The sequence below is a fragment of the Oratosquilla oratoria genome, chromosome 12 (assembly GCF_046742065.1).
Source record: "Oratosquilla oratoria isolate Oo_2021 chromosome 12, ASM4674206v1, whole genome shotgun sequence".
NCBI classification, from domain to species: domain Eukaryota; kingdom Metazoa; phylum Arthropoda; class Malacostraca; order Stomatopoda; family Squillidae; genus Oratosquilla; species Oratosquilla oratoria.
In genome coordinates this window covers 5,305,587-5,327,317 of record NC_134788.1, presented here as the reverse complement: position 1 = coordinate 5,327,317, position 21,731 = coordinate 5,305,587, and the positions used below count along the sequence as shown (strand labels likewise).

At 38.9% G+C, this 21,731-nt stretch overlaps 1 protein-coding gene across 9 annotated transcripts in view; it reads right to left on the bottom strand.

The window, feature by feature from the left end:
• Positions 1-19,284, bottom strand: part of LOC143030920 (rho family-interacting cell polarization regulator 2-like) — a 276,625-nt gene extending 257,341 nt beyond the window's left edge. For all 9 annotated transcript variants that reach the window (XR_012966948.1, XR_012966950.1, XR_012966949.1 and 6 more), the window contains exon 1: positions 18,752-19,284. Coding sequence is in view for 6 of the 9 variants with exons in the window: in XM_076194178.1 (XP_076050293.1) it covers positions 18,752-18,766 (15 nt within the window). In the remaining 3 variants the exon portion in view is untranslated. The remainder of the gene's footprint in view (positions 1-18,751) is intronic.
• Positions 19,285-21,731: the final 2,447 nt, after the last annotated feature.

The following is a 21,731-nucleotide window of genomic DNA, read 5'->3' as shown; positions in this document are numbered from 1 at the left end:
CTATCTGGAAACCCTTCTGCTCCTTCACGCCGCCCTTGCAATTCGACCGTCTAATCTGAACCGTAGCGACAATATGTCTCCAAGGAATTTATCCGTAGCTTCACACAATGTTGGCTGTGTGACATGCAACAGTTTTCCTGTCAGTAATTTAACGAAAATTACAAAAATACTGTGGATGACATAGTGTCAAAGAGTTCCAGCCACTAACTGCATTATTTCCTAATCAGCACCCGTAATCATATGCGGTGGAACGGTAACAATGGCGATAGCAGTTGTACAATTGGTATTATTATTATCAGTGACGAGAATGGGTTTCGGGAACCAAGTATACGCTAAAGCAGTATCCAGGATTTATTTTAGGAGAATATGATAAATGTTTCCATTATAAAAAGACTGAATAAGAAAAACTAAACGAAACTGAGAAGTCGGCATGCACCTCAACCCTGCTTCCCGCCACCACTGACCGCTATCACTCTTGCCCACCCCCATCTACACATTGCTCCGGTAAACACAAACCCAAGACTCTCTACACCCCTTGATGCCGTATTGAACCCACCACTGTTTGTTTGTTCTTCACCAACTGAATAATATTAATAGATTAAAAACGAATAATAATAAATTAAAAGTAATGTAAAACCTATGGAGTCCAACCCCAATCTAACTATTTCTCATCATAGTGATCTGGTACACTTAAATTAAGTCAGTGGTTCATAATCGTTTTCGCTGTTTACACCCTCTGTCAATTCGCAAGCAGGCTTGAAAGGACCAATACGACTGTGGCTGTTTGCATCTCTTGTATTTCAATCCTTAGGGGCAACAATGGCAGCTCACACTGTGACTATCTCAACTGTCGCCAAGCGAGTACGAGTAGACTAGTGGGTCTCAACCGATTTCACTCCATTCCTATTTATGAATTCTCAATATTCGTGTAGCTCCACTTCCTTCTTCTACCAAATCCCATCCCGCCAAGAAGGTAAACTAATAAATAATAATAATAATAATAATAATAATAATAATAATAATAATTATAATAATAATAATAATAATGATAATAATAATAATGATAATAATAATAATAATAATAATGATAATAATAAAATGAAAAGAAAACCTTCGCTTTATTACAACGTCGACAATCATAATTATTTTATATTTTTTCTGCCAGGAATGACGGAAGCTTTATCTTATATTCAGAATCCTCACATTATATAGAAATTTGCATAGATGTCAAGCCACTGCGTTAGAGACCATAAGTTTGTGTATAAAACGGTAATTAAGCCATAGGAAAACCATATTTTTTGCCATTCAATATTAGTTTCAAAACAAAAGCAGAACGAAAAAACAATGTAAACACATGACAGAGTATGAACACCACATAATGAAAAACAGTACTGTTTACAAAGATTCTTGTAAACAGTACTTTTTTCATTATGTGGTGCTTATACTGTGCCATGTGTTTATATTGTGTACAACAAAGACTATCAGTGAAGCGGAGTGCAGTGAACTACAACTCATTACGTAAAACTTATGCGAAACAAACGTTAAGACTTGACGTGTTATATAACATTTGAAATGAGGAATTTATTTCTAATTGTTTAAAACAAACACATTAAAAAGCACATCGCATGCGGAGAGAAAGCGTAAGATTTTCAACTTAGCACGTAAGACTTGAAAATCATAGAAATTACGTAAGGCTTACGCTAAAAAAACTATGACTTAACAGGTATGAATTTGCAACAGTAGGCCATGGTCACCCTGAATGCTTGCTATGTACAACTAATATCACGGCCTTTAAAGGTCAACTGAGAAGGTTTTCAACGAGGTGGTGAATATTTGCTAGATGTATGGCTTAGTCACTTTTTGATAAAATAACGCAAAAAATTAAATTCTAATTATTAAGCAATGTGATAAAAAGTCCTATCAAAATATCGGTAGCAGACGAACTTTTCCTTCGCCGATCTTCGGCTGTTCTCGTACGGCTCTATCGGCTGTGACGTCACTCTTGTTGTTTACATTCTGATGCAAATCACTACAAGAAAAAACTAGACAAAATTAAAAAGAAAAAGACATGAAAAAGCTATGGAAACACATAAACATTTTAAGGTTATATGACACAAACAAAACCACAAGTGACACAGCATTATATGATGAAAACAAAACCAAAATAATTAAACAAGAACTAGGAGAGAAAATTACATTCCCTGGAAAGGCATATACCAACGACATGCAAACCTCACTGAAGACGCCTGGAGCCCAGAAGTTGAATCCAATTACAAAGAACACCACGAGGAAATAAAAAAAAGGTACCATAGCCACAGACATGGATCATACAGTCAACATCCCAGAAATTCTAACAGAGCACTACGACTATGCCTTCAACATCACAGAATCAAGTACCAAACCTATGAGCTCAGGGGATGTCGCAGCAGAAGTGCTAACTAAACAAATAAGAAAAACGAAAAATGGTAAAGCAGCAGGTCCAAATGGCTTAGGCATTGAAATGTTTAAAGAATGAAAGACACAGAAGCCACAACAAAACTCGTTGCAGCCTACAACTCAACAATCAGACAAAACAGAGTACCTCAAAACTGGAAGAACTCAAAAACAAAGCTCATCCCAAAAACACAAACCCCTCAAATCAAGAACGTCAGACCAATAGCCTTACTAGACACATCTTACAAAGAAAACGGGAAAAACACCACAAAAATTAAAACCTACTAGAAACTCAAAATTGTTTCACATCAGAGAAGACTAGCTGACAACATCTTCATGCTACAATACAGCATCACAGAAAGTTACAAAAAAAAAAAAAAAAAAAAAAAAAAAACTCTGATGGTCATTTCAATATTGAAATGACCATCAGAGTTTTTTTTTTTTTTTTTTTTTTGTAACTTTCTGTGATGCTGTATTGTAGCATGAAGATGTTGTCAGCTAGTCTTCTCTGATGTGAAACAATTTTGAGTTTCTAGTAGGTTTTAATTTTTGTGGTGTTTTTCCCGTTTTCTTTGTAAGATGTGTCTAGTAAGGCCTTCGACAGTGCAAGAAGGGAAACCCTAATAAAAAGCACTGCAAAATTCAAAAATCTACCCAGACATCTTATATACAATAGCCAACATATACCAAGGAGATGATGCCAAGATAATGATAAATAATGAGGAAACATGCAAAATACAAATCACCAGTGGTGTCAGACAAGGATGCAATGGCTCCACCACACTTTTCCTGTTGATAACATACCTGATCATCAACTAAGACCTCCATCTAGAACAGGGGTTCCCAAACTGTGGGTCACGACCCCCAAAAGGGTCATGAGCTTTTTTCAACCTTGGGGTCATGGAGGGTCCAACTGTATGTACATTCAGCCACACAGATCCTCGTATTGATTTACTTGTATCAAAACAAGCAAATGCATCCTTCTCATTAACCCATTAAAATCCAATGACAAGATGTCTTGTCATTTGGTCAAATAAAACAAAAAATCATAAAACACCAAAATGTTTGATCAAACACCAGAAAAATATGACGTCAGTCCTCGCTTCGCTCGCGAGCGAAGCGAGGACTGACGTCATATTTTTCTGGTGTTTGATCAAACATTTTGGTGTTTTATGATTTTTTGTTTTATTTGACCAAATGACAAGACATCTTGTCATCGGAGTTTAATGGGTTAAAACATATCAGATCAATCCTTGTTAATAAACATTGATAAACAATAATATATTTTTTGTTATTTCTCTCTCTGCTGTGATTAATAAAGTTTAAAGTAATGTATTGAAGATGTTAAGAATTAGTACGTTTTCAGAAGGCTTATAAAGGTCGGGGTCATGGTAGGTTTGGTAATACTGAAAGGTGTCACGTATTGGAAAAGTTTGGGAAACATTGATCTAGAAGGCTTCAAAAAAGCACATCACACAAATATCTTCAATCATCTTTGCTGTTGACGGACTCCTACTAACAAATTCTGTGGTGGAAGTGGTACAAGCACTCACACTAGTAACTGATATTGGAGAAAAATGTGGTTTAACCCATTAAACTCCGATGACAAGATTCTTGTCATTTGGTCAAATAAAACAAAAAATCATAAAACACCAAAATGTTTGATCAAACACCAGAAAAATATGTAGCGAAGCGAGGACTGACGTCATATTTTTCTGGTGTTTGATCAAACATTTTGGTGTTTTATGATTTTTTTGTTTTATTTAACCAAATGACAAGAATCTTGTCATCGGAGTTTAATGGTATAAGAATAAACAAAGCAAAGAGCAATATCCTAACCTACAATCTAGCAGAGTCCCCAAAAGAAATTAGTGGAATAAAAGTCACGGACTCCATAATATATTTAGGAACAAAATATCAAAGAAGAGGGAATGCCTCAAAGAACACAAAAATAATATTTTTTGCAAAGCAAACTCATTTGCTAATCAAACAGCCTCAATAACGACAAGAAGCTGCAACAGGATCAGCATCGACAAAATGTTCTGGAAAAATTTTGCCATTCCCAATCTACTCCACTTAACTGAAACAATCTTCTTCACAAAAAGTAAACTCAACAAGCTGCAGATAATAGAGTACAAGGCATACAAAATAATATTCAGAACACCACACTACACACCAGTAGCAGCCCTGAGAGCAGAGATCGGATCTTCCTCAGCTTACACTAGATATGCAAAACAAGCTCTCATACGCCAGACACATCACTGGAGATGGAGGGAACAGGCTAGTCAAGTTAATTTTTCAAGACCTATTTGAAAGACAAGGAAGTTACTGGGGCGAGCAACTTTGATCGTACTTGCAAAAGCTAAACTTAACCCATTAAACTCCGATGACAAGATTCTTGTCATTTGGTCAAATAAAACAAAAAATCATAAAACACCAAAATGTTTGATCAAACACCAGAAAAACATGACGTCAGTCCTCGCTTCGCTCGCGAGCGAAGCGAGGACTGACGTCATGTTTTTCTGGTGTTTGATCAAACATTTTGGTGTTTTATGATTTTTTGTTTTATTTGACCAAATGACAAGAATCTTGTCATCGGAGTTTAATGGGTTAAACCTAGAGGGTCTCAAAACGATAAAAAAAAAAAAACTCAAAGCCAGGATAAACAATATTGACATAGACATATAGCCGAACTGGCAAGTAAACCATTCCTATCGCACTACAGGCGATGGAAACCAGAAATAAAAATGAAAGAATACATTTATGAAAATAGCTACTACCAACTGGGCACAATTTTTTTTTCTAGCTTTGCACTTCTTTCATAGATGTAATCTGCTTAGGAATCGAGCACCACACAGCAACCTGCTTATCATCTTGCTTTCAGGTAAGCAAAAGAGCTTGAGCTCATAGAAAGCACTTCTCAAGGATATCGGTCAGCTTTCGCCTTGTCAACAAATATCAGCACTGGAATCGTATCACAAGGTTGTGTGTTTCTTTGCTCCCAAGTCCCAGCACTTTTTTTTTTTTTTATGAAGGAAAGCAAGTACATGTGCAACTTCAAACATCTCTTGGTGCAATTTCACTACGGTAATTCAGGCACAAGGGGGCTGAATTCATATTGAGAATGGTAAAATGCATGCATGGTGATTGAAAATTATCATTATTAATTTTCCACTTTCAGACTACTACTTGCTGCCCTTCATTTCAATGAAAATTCATGTAAAAAATGAAAAATTGAAAAAATGGAGAGGCGCAATGAGCTATATCTCATCCCAAAGAATGTAAACAACAGCTGTTACGTCATCAGTGCCCTAGCGGTGGAAAATGTAACTACGACAATGAAAAGCTTCTCTGCTATGAGGCCCTTTTAAGACCATGCTTTATGGATAAAACCAAAACAAATGCTAGAAACATGCAATTTATTGTTCTAACTCCTTCTAGGTTATATTTTCATACATGAAATAGCAAAATGTAAAGAAATCCAAAACCTTCTCAGTTGACGTTTAAGGCGTTAAACTCCGATGACAAGATTCTTGTCATTTGGTCAAATAAAAAAAAAATCATAAAACACCAAAATGTTTGATCAAACACCAGAAAAATATGACGTCAGTCCTCGCTTCGCTCGTGAAGCGAGGACTGACGTCATATTTTTCTGGTGTTTGATCAAACATTTTGGTGTTTTATGATTTTTTTTTTATTTGACCAAATGACAAGAATCTTGTCATCGGAGTTTAATGGGTTAAGCAGGTCCTCACGTCTTGATGTGATTCTTGTTCCTCTAATAGTACTCCACAGGTCACGGGAAGAAATTAAGACCACATATCTAAAGAATGTGAAGAATAGCTACGAAGGTGATATACCTCAAGCTCGAGCAATGCATGAATTCAAATCTAAATACGATAATTGGAAATCAAGGCTATAGATTAAGTTGGAACTGTACATGAATTTGAGGTTAGGTATGATAAAATTGGAAACTAGGGGACGGGATCCAACGATCGTTGCTCCTTTCCTGTGTACTACAATTAGGTAAATACAAGTTCTGTTGACATTCAGAGCCTGGTCTTCGTGAGGATCGGGGCACTGGGACCCGTGCGAGGACGATTCGACCTCGGACGTTTCGGCCTCATGAAATTGTCGACCCCATTCATATATACCGCTCTTAAGTGATGTTTTATTTAAACTTATTTGGCATCAAAAGGAAACTTTTATTTTATTAATTTATTATAGACAAAGATATTGTGGCTTTACAAAGGAATTTCAAAGATATTATGAATGTAAGACTTATTGGAATCGAGGTATATTTTCATAAAAAAGCTTTGCAAAAGAATTTCAGGCAAATTTGCCTGAAATTCTTTTGCAAAGCTTTTTTATGAAAATATACCTCGATTCCAATAAGTCTTACATTCATAATATCTTTGAAATTCCCTTGTAAAGCCACAATATATTTGTCTAGAATGAATCAATACAATAGAAATTTCCTTTTGAAGCCAAATAAGTTTAAATAAAACATCACTTAAGAGCGGTATATATGAATGGGGTCGACAATGAGTTAAAATTTCATTTTCATTATCTATTCTATGCGGAAAAAAATGAGTAATATTATTCTAGAGGTTGTATCACTCATGACCTAAGGGGATTTGATCTAATTTTGCCACTGATTATGAAATCTTTTATAGAATTACAATTTTATCTGTGACGAATTGTGCTTCTGATTCCGAAAGTTTCCTCAAAATAATTGTGAGATATTATACTACATAATATTATTATATTCTTATTGTAAGCTTCTTCATTTATCTATGATGAACTGTGTTACTGAATTGGATTAAGTTTATATGTTCTCTTAGTTAATAATAAAATATACCAAATGTTATTTGATATGCTATAAAGCAAATTTACCGATTTATCAGATGTTTAAAAGGGTGTATAGAAATGACGCGGTTCCAGTAATTCTTCCACATCCAGGTATCAGATTAAAGCTGACACACGCAGGAATAATAGAACATTATATCAACACAGATGACGATAATAGAACAAAAGTCCAGACAGGAGACGTTAAGCTGGAGACCACACGGGACGGATAGAAAAACATATGGCGGCGCACATTTAGAATACACTGTTCCAGATCACCGGTTCTTATTATTATTATTATTATTATTATTATCATCATTATTATTATTATCACTATTCCAAAAGAAAAAACATATATGTAATATGATAGCTAGCCAAAGTTCACTAAAGTTCACATCACTCGACAATCGAAGAAAAAGTAGAGTATAGCAAACAAATTTAACTTTACCGCCGCAACCACAAGTAGTAGGGTGGCTAATAAAAGTATATTAACAATGTAAGATAGTGAATTAATTCACAATTCGATAAAGCACTACAATAGACAAACGCGTGCGTACACTTCGGAGGCTGTTACAACTAATGCCAATCGTTATCTTGGCGCCAAATATACAGGAGCTCGCTTGGTTCTCCCTACAAACTCGTATACAATGTTACACTAGTTACAATCTTTACAATAGATAATACAATAACGAAATTAATGTCCAATAAAACCTATGACAATTATACAATGGGGAAATATACAATTCCTAATTGAGCAATACGCAAGTATAATACACAACATAATTGTACGATGCTACATTGTACCATACCATCACACTTTCCTTTTATTTAAGAAAATCCCAGGTAGGATATTACGTTTTACTGCGTAGTATCACGCAAATAAACACGATGTTTGAGAACTATGGCAGTGGGAGATAGGTAACCACTACTGGGCAACTAAGAAGAAAACCGATTATTGGTCGAGTTTGTTGGCTAAAAACAGTCACCCACATGGGAATGGGACCTTTCGCAGTGAGCAAATTGATACCAGACACCGCCAGATTTTGTAATTCTTGCCGGAAAATAAATACTTTTTTGGGCAAGTTTTATAAGCTTACAGAGGTGTATCGTTGTATATTATTGTGTCTGAAATTTAAGTCAATTAATTTCATGATTGCAAACGGCATATAACATTGAGCCTCTATTTATAATTACGGATTATATTCGTAAAACAGCTTATAATTGTATCAAGCCATGCAATTTGTCATTTTCTACCGACTTCAATGGACGTATACTGATATATACTTTCATTTGAATGCACCAAGCAATAGGCAAATCCATGTATTGTATCGAAAATATAATTTTACATCGAAGACTTAATTTTTTCGGTAGGATAAACTTTGTCTTTCTCTTATTTTTTCTTGAATCTGACGTGCAGTTTGCCACGGCACACATAAAATTAGTCATATTTGTTTGAAAATAGCTCCCAGCAGATCTAAGAGGCTATTCTTTACAAAAATGTCGTTAACTTCGTACGTCCGCCACCACTGTTGTTATTTTTTATCTCACTGATTATCTTCATATACAGGACGTGACAGTGATATCCATTATTTTTCAACATTCTCAGATAAAATGCACAAACCGAAATCAACATCCTCTTATTTTTACTGCTCAGTTACTTCAGTAAAAATAATTACCTATTTTTAGTTTTACCTTATAATTAAATTAACAAAGCCTTATCACACACCAGTAAGTAAAAATTATAACATTAAGAGTCATGTTTTTAATTTTAAATACATTTATGCAGCAATTTATGGCGTATCTTTTTTTAAATATCGGTTTCCAAATTAGCTAAGTCACCCCTTTGCCTCGTGAAATCCGAGACAATTGAAAATTCTAGCGCTAATAGGAATCTACGAGCCTGACTGCGAAAGGTCCCATTCCAATGATGAGAGAATGTCGTCCTCGTTCAGTTTATGAAGAATGCTCCTTTCACACATTGCTTTTTTGCGCCGTGCACCATCCACGACACGGCGTCGTGTTTTCAAATACTCATGGGTGTCCATGGACGCTTTCACACGTGGTCGTGAAGTGTGGAAGCGTCCATAGATATCAATGGTTATTTTTAGAGTACAACGTCGTGTCATGGACGGCGCACGGCAAAAAGTCGATACGTGTGAAACAAGCCGGAGCCTCTTCAAAGGTGAGATATGAGAGATGCGATTCTAAGAAAAAAAAGGGGGGGGGATTACCTTCTGACTCTCCGTCGATTTTTTTTTTTTTTTTCTTAATTAAGCATCAAGCGACTCACCCTTCTTGTTATCATATACCAGGGGTGGGCAACCCTTGACACGCGTGCAAAGCCTGACACTAACGGCTTTTGTCCGGCACGCGAAATCCAGAGTTTATCTAAAATAAATAAATATATCTCCAGCTTCTTTTGTATGACCACTGGTAACGGTGTGCTACGCTGGGCGGCGCATTGGTGCCCTCCTGGGAGGTAAAGGGAGATGGGCCATAATATTCGTACGGTCTTTAACTCCGTTGGCACACAGTGTGTGTATCTATGTATGTATGTATGTATGTATATATATATATATATATATATATATATATATATATATATATATACTCGTGGAGTTAAAAAAAACAGCATTGTTGTAATTATTCATTTTTTCCTCGTATTTTTCGTATTTTCCTGATTAGAGTCTTGCCATTAACCGGGTGAATTGAAACTTGATCGCTGTATTCTTCCATTTCTTTTCATTATTTGAGCTCAACGTTTCGTCTTAATGGAGACATTTTCAAGATGCTGTCGTTTTTAACTCCACGCGTATTACCGAGAACCTGCTCCCTTCTTTTACACACACACACACACACACACACACACACACACACACACACACACACACACACACACACACACACACACATATATATATATATATATATACATACATATAAAAGATTTGGCCGATTTTGGCAACCAAACTCGATAAGGTTGCCCACCTCTGTCATAGAGTTTCTTGGAATTACTCCCGGGTGACATTTTGACATACAGCACCAACTGCCTGCTGCATGCTGTTTAAGGTTTCAGTGATATTAACACATTCATCCCCGGCTGTCCCAGTAAGAAAAAAATATATACATTATGATGCAAAGCGCTGTATACGTCTTCCTAAATTTAATGAAGAACATAAAAATATATAAACAGGAAAGTTTTACGATCTTGTATATTCATCTTATCCGGGTAAGGTTTAGACAAGATCTATTACAAACAGTTGTAACAGGTATATGCTCGCTGTGGATCTATATGTTAGTATTAATAAGGATTTGATTTAGCGTTGCGAACTCCCATCAGGAGGACTTTGTAGCGTGGAATATAACGAACCATGCCCTTGGTCCAACATGCTAGCGGTAGTTTTCGAACCGCCGTCACCTCGACCTTCGCCACAAGCAGCGACGCTCTAACCCGCTCGGCCAGGGAGCATCCACACAACACTAGTAATAGTGCACAGAATTTAATATTCAATAATGATTTGTGATGACTCGCTCATAGTCAAGTGCCCAGTCCTAGTAGAGATCAATCGAAATTCTCGAAGTTTCCGTAGACTTGAATATATCTAATGTTTGTGAATTATGTCTACATCCAGTTGTTTAGGATCATATCTAACAAAACTTTATTAAAACATCGTTCTAACATGTTGTAGATCAAGTTCAAGTGTCTTCTCCAATGGGCATAGGGGTGTGCCGATTAATCGGCTTCGGCAAGAATCGGCATTTTTTTTTTTTTTTTTTTTTTATCGGCATCAGCGAGAATCGGATTTTTTTTTAAGAATCGGCATCATTATCTATAAAAAAAAAAAAAAAAAAAAACCTCACGCCGATGCCGATTTACAAAAAAAAAAAAAAAATCTTACCGATGTCGATTAATCGGCGCACCCCTAATTAAGATAAGAAAAAGTCCTGAGCTTGAGGGTTTTCTGTTTGTTTTAACGCTTTTTTAACGCGCTGGCCACCATAGCTGGGTGGCTAGTTGATGGACAACCAAATAAACCAAACAACTATCAATAATTTAATTAAAATATTAATGTATCCCCGTAGTCTCGAAGGTCTAATACCTTGATTCGATCATTGTTGGTGTCCTGACGATGCCATATTATATAACGAATCAAGGTTTTGCATGAGTATTATTGAATGACCAATAAGTTAAACCATTAAACTCCGATGACAAGATTCTTGTCATTTGGACAAATAAAACAAAAAATCATAAAACACCAAAATGTTTGATCAAACATTTTGGTGTTTTATGATTTTTTGTTTTATTTGTCCAAATGACAAGAATCTTGTCATCGGAGTTTAATGGGTAAAACCAAGTCGAGACTTAACATTCGGTCAGACAGAACCTTTGGGTTTTGGAACTGTGAGAAGGTATATGGAATGCTGTAATGACTAATTTATTTTATATTATTTGTATATTTGTTTTGTTATCATTTGTCTGTTTGTTTATCATTATTTGCTTGATTCTCATTTATCATTCGTTATATGTCAGTTTATTATTATTTACTATTTACCTGTTTGTTTATTATCTAACTATACCTATGCATTTATCTTATTATCTAAATTATTAGTTTTTATTTATTATCTATTATAATGATTTTTTTTAGCATCCGACGTAGATATGGACCAAAAGGTCTCCTGTCGGTATGCTCCGCCTTTGTAATCCTTGGTAAGTATTAAGTTCTGTCGTACGTAGCCCTTAGAGCAGCGTTTCTCAACCAGGGTTCCCCGGAACCCTAAAGTTCCGCACAAGGTCCCTAAGGGTTCCGCGAGAACAAATGCAATGCACTTATTTCTTATTTAATATCATATACGTAATATAATCAAACACGCACGACATATTCTTGGTTATTGTTATAATGTAATATAGACATCATTCTAGCTTTCCTAATATTACGATGAAAATAAAATGAGAAAGATATGGTATATGTTTTTTTTCGCAGAGGTTCCTTGAGACATGCAATTTACTAGGTTACGCAAGGGTAAAATGGCTAAGAAACGCTGCCTTAGATACTTCAACCATGCGTTTCTGAGAATAATGAAATATAATTGACGATATCAATTAACTTCATTGAACAAATAAACAAGTAAATACATAACTATATATAATTAGTATCCATTTATCGGATAAATTGAGACATTACCATATACCAAGTATCTACTTTACTGAATATTGAAAATGGACATGCACTACATGCAGTCTGGGTGAGGTTTGTTTACGTTGAATTGCCTTCGAACTAGAGAAATTGGCCCACTCAGGAATAAAATGGTCTTTGCTACTTCCAGGTCTCACTATACCTCCCTGCATGGCCTACATAGACGCATCTAACTTCCTCTTCGATTGTATATAAGACAAACTGAACCTTGTGAAGGCAGTTCTGCGGTTGTGCCTGTACGCCATGTTGGCTGGAAGGAGAAGCCTGCAGACGACTCAGCGAGCGTCTGTTACCAACAGCAGCAATGTATCAGCTTCCCCCAGGTATACTGCAGTGCCATCATATGGAAATAAGCTTACATGCTTTTTTTTGTGTTATCCTCGGCAATTGTATTTGTATTTTCAAAATGTGTATTCTTTTCTTTGTCTCTATTTCATGTATTTGATTCATTGCAAAATAAAATTATTATCATTATTATTATTATTATTATTATTATTATTATTATTACCGTGGACATCGTCTCCCCTTCGTTCATATATGAATTGTTCCGGACCACTGCATGATTGACGTCTGAGCGGCCCCGCAAACCACGAGGAAAAAAAAAAAAAAAAAAAAAAAAAAAGCAGCAGGGAGGAACTTCTGACGCTTACTCTAGAGCTCAGAAGAGCACACAGCACGCGGGCAAAGGTGATGATGCCATCAGTAAGTTGCAGCCAAAATCCTACATTAAATTCCTCAACTTAAATACATTTTTTTTTCGGGCTTAGGTGCGTACGTGCTTTCTCTATATCACACACACACACACACACACACACACACACACACACAGCGGGCATGAATTGGAAAAAGACAAGACCTAATGAACGTTCCTTCTTCCCTTTATATCACAATTAGGTAAACACACACGCACGTGCGCGCACACAAAGTTCTTATGATAAATTGGAAAGTGGGAGATAGGACCTAATGAACGTTGTTCTTTTCCTACAAACAATTAAGAGGGGGTTTACACGGTCTAACGGTTCGTCGAACGCGGTTCGACAGACACGTGTTTAAAGTGATGTGTGAACGTGTGAACGGGGTATTTGGTTGTCGAACCCGGTTCGCCGAATTTGGACTTCCCCCTCCATGAGGAGTCAAGTGCTTGTGTTCACTTAGAGGGGGTTTACACGGTCTAACGGTTCGTCGAACGCGGTTCGTCAGACACGTGTTTAAAGTGATGTGTTAACGTGTGAACGGGGTATTTGGTTGTCGAACGGGGTTCGACAACCAAATACCCCGTTCACACGTTCACACATCACTTTAAACACGTGTCTGTCGAACCGTGTTCGACGAACCGTTAGACCGTGTAAACCCACTCTAAGTGAACACAAGCACTTGACTCCTCATGGAGGAGGTAGTCCGAATTCGGGTCCCGTTCATGTCTCGGAACGGAAGAGCCACGAACAATGGTGTCTGTGTGTATATTTCGGTCGACAAATGAGCTCTGAGCTCACGTCCGGGAGGGTAACAATTGCTGATCACGAGTCCAGCACGTGATCCAAGACGTGATGAATCTCTATAGCACGCGCGCATAAACACAAGCACACGTATATATATATGTATATATATATATATATATATATATATACATACACACACACACACATATATATATATATATACAGACACACACACACACACATATATATATATATATATATATATATATATATATATATATATATACATATTATCAACCACAATGCACTTTGATTCTAAGTTATCAACATCGGGAGACCCGATGGATGTCAACATGCAGAAATTGAAACGCAGTACAGCCATGGACTCGAACCCTAGCTAGCGTGACAAGTGCTTGGGACTTAACCGATTGCTACATCAAGATAGTTTTTTTTTTCATAAAATACTGGGAAATTAAAAAAAATACGGTTACCGAGCGTTTTCGTCTATTAAGACAAAGTAGTGATACAAAAAGTGGTAGTATATGCATAGGAAGAAAGAGGGGATTCAGAAAGTTCCCAGGAGAACAAGCTCAGATTTCATATCATTTTTCAAAATACCTTTTAATATAACAGGATTCAATAATGTTTCTTGTAACAATATTATAAAAATAAATATTATTGAATCCTGTTATATTAAAATGCATTTTCAAAATATTATGAATTTGAGTTTGTGTTTATACAAACTGGACAATTTCATTGTTAACAAAGTTGTTTGTGACATTTTGTTATTTGGTTGTACTAAGCTTGGTCTCTTGGGACCTTCCCGAATCTCTTCTTTCTTCTTATGTATATAATACCACTTTTTGTATCACTACTTTGTACCCTTGAAGATGTCTTAAATAGACGAAAACGTTCGGTAACTGTATTTTCTATTTCCCAGTGGTTTCTGAAAAAATAATTTATCACGTGTTTTTTGTGATTTCTTTGCGCGCGCCCCCCCCCACTATATATATATACATATATATATATATATATATATATATATACACACACGCATGTATATACATGTATATAATATATATATATATATATATATTATGGGAAAGGTGGAGGGGGAAACACGGGTCTTTATCTGATTATCGAGTTTATTCCTGACCGGTTTCGCTTACAATAGCTTCTTAAGATGAGTTTTTATATTGTAAGCGAAACCGGTCAGGAATAAACTCGATAATCAGATAAAGACCCGTGTTTCCCCCTCCACCTTTCCCATACTTTGTCCCAATGTCTCTACATATATGTATATACATATACACATATATATGCATATATATATATATATATATATATATATATATATATAAATAAGTCGCCTTGGACTTAATACAAGAAAATGCTGCTGTCGTCAACTTGATTTTCTTTAAAATATTAATTCCCATAAAATTTCACCATCATGCATCCAATTGGATGACGAAATTGGGCAGCACCATTTATGTCGTCAATGGGCCTCTGCCAGAGGTACGTTGTGATCTTACTATCTCAGCCCCACGCGATGGGAAGTGAGAAACCACTGGTTAGACAAAGACCTGTCAGTTGCGATAACTTTTTTTTTTTTTTTTTTTTTTTTGCCGGCGTTGGGTCGCATCCCCGTCTGGCCAGGACTGTCGGGAACCAAGGGAGCAAGAATCAAACTCACGACCACTTACTCTTGAGTTCAGAACGTATGCACATTGCACTCACTTCGATACCGTCGAATATGTAATTATTTCCAAATCTTTTGTTTCGTAGAAATAAAATCGTTGTTCTTGTTGGTGTTATTATCATTATTATAATGATTATTGTTATTATTATTAAAATATGATTAACTGTGCAGAATATGAAGTGTGAACACTGTTGGCTGTTTTTGGCAACCCCGACACGATTTTCTGAAGATAATCTGCACAATTAATTAGGAAAAAAAATTAAAACAAAGCAACAATGTCGTCCTTAGATTCGAATGAGATTCCCCTCAACCGAATAAAATGAATAAAATCGCTTGGCCACAGTGATAATTACTGCAAGGACTCGACGCATTGAGGGCAAGAAACTCTCCCGAGCTCGCACGAATAAATTGGTCTGGACTTCCGTCTGAGAGTACTGTTCCCCTTCCTTTCCTTGTGGCTCGCTAAAAATCCCAAGAGAGCTAAAGAATTTTCAGATCACTGTAGTCCCCCCTTACCATTCCATTTTCTGTTTGTTGTACTTCAATCCGTGCAGTCCGACATACCTTATTTTAAAGTTCTAATTTAGATATTTTTAGTCAAGAGCAAACCCGTGGAGATGAAATTGAAAGTTGACTAATTCTCGATACACATGCAACATGTAACCACGATTGATAAATCGAAATGTAAGCTTAACCATTTCTAGATTTTTTTTACATGTCGACTGACGTACACGTCTATATATAAACGAATATGGCGACGCCTAGCAACTCTTTCTAGCTCTACTATTGCCTAACTGGCATCTCTGCTTCAGACCAAAACAAGTGTTCCTGTCTAGGAGGTCGAAACTAAACGGAATACTGTCGTGACTAACTTCAGTTTTCTCCCTAACAGTACCTTCGAGTATGATTCCGGTTTTTTTTTGTGTTTTTTTCTTTGTTTTTTTCCTCCCCACAGTGAAGAAAGGATGGCGATGGAGGAAATCCTGTGTTTGTGCACCTTCCCGAACAACCGTGTTTCCCGCCGTCTGGGGACGGTTGTCCTCGTTCATTCGTTTTCTTCTGGCTATCCTTCCCCTAAATACTTTTTTACTCACCTCTCCCGGTATATTCCCGTCTGAGTGGGTCTGTCCGGGAGAATAAGGAAATTTGGTAACGCCCCGCCACTACAAAGGTGGTTCCAACATGTCTCAGACGCAGATCCAAACATTCCCAAAATATGTCGACTAATTTTCTTCACATAGCTGTCGATCCCTTTTACTCCGAGACCAAAACTCAACTAAGACGATTCCCTCCCCTCGCCTTAAACCCATTAAACTCCGATGACAAGATTCTTGTCATTTGGTCAAATAAAACAAAAAATCATAAAACACCAAAATGTTTGATCAAACACCAGAAAAATATGACGTCAGTCCTCGCTTCGCTCGCGAAGCGAGTGACGTCATATTTTTCTGGTGTTTGATCAAACATTTTGGTGTTTTATGATTTTTTGTTTTATTTGACCAAATGACAAGAATCTTGTCATCGGAGTTTAATGGGTTTAAACTTAAATCATCTGCAGATCCTTTAGTCATTTTTCCTTCCATTTAAACGTCATCCCAGGTTTGAAAAAAATAATAATAATCTCTATTGGATAATATTTCTCCATTCGTAACAATTGAATTTATATCGGTCCCCTATCTTATGCCATGTGCTGTATAATAATGAGTATACGTGATTCAATTTCACTTTTCGAGTGGATATTCTATAATTTATTTCTTAGTCCATATCTTTCTGAACGTAAATATTGTATTTTCATACCTCGAGTACTCTCTCCCTTCCTTCCTTTCTATTTTTCTGTCTCTTGTTCTTCCATGTGCTTGGAGCCCTGAGGAAAGTGGTCGGCGTGCCCTATACACAAGCGCACACATATAAACATATGCAGAATAGACAACTTGGAAATAAGAAACTAACGAAGCAGAGCGCTTTCGTATATTACATCTTCAGAGCAAAAAGTACATAAACATAAATACATAGTTTATATATACATGTATTTCTGTTTAACTATGTACTTTTTACATTGAAGATGTAATATACGAAAGCGCTCTGCTTCGTTAGTTTCTTTTTTCCAAGTGGTCTATTTTGCAGAAGTGAACACATGTACCCGTGTTCTTGTTAGCATATCAACATATATATATATATATATATATATATATATAATATATATATATATATATATACACACATACATGCCTACACTTATGCACACGCGCACACACACACAAACACACATACGTGAACACATACGCATGTAAGCGCACACCCACACTAATGCATATATGGCACACACCCACACGTATGCACATACGCAGAGACACGCACGCAAGAAATGCACGTATACACACTCGTACGCACACTAGCTTTGAAAATGTGTGTGTGTGTGTGTGATTCACCATGGTCTTGGATCACGTGTTGGACTCGTGATCGACAGTTATTAACCTCACGGATGAGAGCTCAGAGCTCGTATGATCGATCTATGGGTAATACTGTGACCTTACACACACACACACACACACACACACACACACACACACACACACACACACACACACACACACACACAAAACTCCCCGCCCACAAGAGTTGGAATAATAACCCGCAGCGCAGCGTTACTGAAATTATTTCAGCCCTGGGCGGGATTCGAACCCGGACTGCCGTAGTGGCAGGCGAGAACTCTAACCACTGCCCCACGAAATTGTGTGTGTGTGTGTATTCACCTTGGTCTTTGGATCACGTGTTGAACTTGTGATCGACAGCTATTTCCCTCACGAAAGAGAGCTCAGAGCTCGTATGACCGATCTATGGGTACTGCTATGACTTTACACACACACCCACCCCCAACTCCCCGCCCACGAGAGTCGGAGTAACGACCCGAAGCACAGCGATACCGAAATAATTTCGGCCCTTGCCAGGATTCGAACTGGGTACTGCGAGCACCACCGTACTACCCAGTCCAGCACTCTACCAACCGTGCCACCGAGTCGTGTGTGTGTGTGTGTGTGTGTGTGTGTGTGTGTGTGTGTGTGTGTGTGTGTGTGTGTGTGTGTGTGTGTGTGTGTGTGTGTGTGTGTGTGTGTGTGTTAACAGAGAAGTCTTCTTACCTGTTGAGCCCTCATGTCGTGATGTCCTTGGTGGTCATCCCTGGCCAGCCCAGCTGTGACATGAACAACATTCCCAATCGAGACAAGAGCCTACTTTGTATTCACACGCAAGAGAAGGCAATCACATCTTTCTTCCTTTCTTTCTTTACATCTCTGTTACCTTTCCCCTTAACTCGGCAGTGTTTCTGTTCGAATCTCTTTCCTGACACGACTATTCCACTGTTGGATCACTGCGCATTGCAACTCGTCGTAGCATAAGGTTGTTTCCACGACGTTTCCCCGCTAAAGCATGTACGCACACTAAATCAGTTCACATCGCATCAGCCATGGCTCCTTCCCACACCCAACCCACGAACACTGTTGCAACTAAAGTCCGCACCTGTTCTGCAAAGGATCTCCGCACTGATACACATCTGCAAAATATGTCTGCGCACGAGACTTGTACGTGACTCACGTAAAGGCACTACTAAGGCACGTCGTTTGGGTCAAAGGCTGTTCGCGCACGCTGCACTTTCTTCGCTCGCTCACTGCTGAACGCGGACTGCTGCGCTGCACGCGCTGGAGGGAGGGAGGGAGGGAGGGAGGGAGGGGAGGCAGGCCCACTCGCAGACGAGCCGTGCCAACTGCTTCTCACAATAGTTCGTGCCTTCTCCTCCTTCCTCCCACCCTCCTCCTTCTCCTCCTCCTCCTTCTCCGTCGTCTCCTCCTTCCGTACTCCCACACACTCCCACGCCCAAACACTCTACATAGCAGGCTCTTCAACAAGCTTAACTTTCCTCCTTATTATCCGATGTCAAGTCGACACACTCCTTCCTACGCGTCCGTCCCCATACATTACTCTCTCTCTCTCTCTCTCTCTCTCTCTCTCTCTCTCTGTCACACACACACACAAACACACACACACAACTCGTGGCGCAGTTGGTATAATTCCCGGCTGCCACTACGGAGGTCCGGGTTCGTATCCCCCCCCAGAGCTGAAATAATTTCAGTATCGCTGCGCTACGGGTCGTTACTCCAAATCTCATGGGCGGGGTATTTGGGGTGTGTGTGCGTATAAGGTCACAGCATCAGCTCTGAGCTCTCTTCCGGGAAGGAAATAGCTGTTGATCACGAGCCCAACACGTGATCCAAGACCATGGTGAATCACACACACACCATATGTGAATTTGTACCCAGTCATGATATCTGGAGTTTAAGAGACGGGCTTACGAGTATTGCACCTTTCCTGTGTAACATACAATAAGGTAAACACGCACACACACACAAACATACACTCACACTTGTTAGTCAATCGTTAGCGTCTTGGGGCACTAAGCTGCTGTACCGCGTACGCCCCGTCGCACAAGGGGAAGGATGTGCGAGTTGACAGACTGTATCATATGAACACTTGGCTCTCACCCGGGAGGGATGTAGCTGTAGATCACGAGCACACACACACACACACACACACACACACACACACACACGACTCGATGGCGCAATTGGTAGAGCTCCTGACTGTCACTACGGCGGTCCGGGTTCGAAACACGCTCAGGGATTAAATAATTTCAGTATAGCTGCGCTTCGAGTCGTTACTCCAACTCTCGTGGGCGGGGAGTTGGGTGTGTGTGTGCGTGTAAGTTCACAACATTACCCAGAGATCGATTATACATGAGCTCTGAGCTCTCTTACGGGAGGGAAGTAGCTGTCGATCACGAGTCCAACACGTGATCCAAGACCATGGTGAATCTCACACACACGCATTATACACACCCGTGTCTAATATCGCACACATATAACGCGGCTTCCTGTAGTCTTGGCTTCTGAAGCTGTAGCGGTGTTTATATGTTTGTGAATCACCACCGTCTAGACCAGTCATTCTCAACGGAGGCGATTTTTGAGCTTAGGGGGGCGAAAAACGTCACAGGTATTGCTTCTAACTGACAAATTTTAAGCCTAATATAAAAAGATCTAGCAGCGAAGCACCAGGAGGCCCAAGGATCTCATTAAACCATTAAACTCCAATGACAAGATTCTTGTCATTTGGTCAAATAAAACAAAAAATCATAAAACACCAAAATGTTTGATCAAACACCAGAAAAATATGACGTCAGTCCTCGCTTCGCGAAGCGAAGCGAGGACTGACGTCACACACACACACACACACATACACACACACACACACACACACACATATACACACACACATATACACACACACATACACACACACATACACACTACGGTGGCGTAGTTGGTAGAGCACTGAGCTGCCACAATAGTGGCCCGCAGCTCATGGTTCGAATCCTGCCCAGGGCCGAAATTATTTCGGTACCGCTGCGCTTCGGGTCGTTACTCTGACTCTCGTGGGCGGGGAGTTGTGTGTGTGTGTGTGTGTGTGCAAGGTCATAGCATTACCCATAGATCGGACCTACGAGCTCTGAGCTCTCTTCCAGGAGGGAAATAGCTGTCGATCACGAGTCCAACACGTGATCCAAAGACCAAGTGAACACATACACAGACACATACTCGGTGGCGCGGTTGGTAGAGTCCCCGACTCTCACTACGGCGGTCCCGTTTCGAATCCTGCCCAGGGCTGAAATAATTTCAGTATCGCTGCGCTCCGAGTCGTTACTCCAACTCTCGTGGGCGGGGAGTTGCGTGTGCGTGTAAGGTCACAGCATGACGCATAGATCGGCCATACGAGCTCTAAGCTCTCTTCCGGGAGGGAAATAGCTGTCGTTCACGGGTCCAGCACCTGATCCAAAGAACAAGGTGAATACACACACACACACACACATGGTGGCGCAGTTGGTAGAACGATGAACTACTAGCATGGTGGTGCCCGTAGTGCTTGGTTCGAATCCTGCCCAGGGCCGAAATTATTTCGGTACAGCTGCGCTTCGGGTCGTTACTCTGACTCTCGTGGGCGGGGAGTTGGGGGTGTGTGCGTGTGTAAGGTCATAGCATTACCCATAGATCGGACCTACGAGCTCTGAGC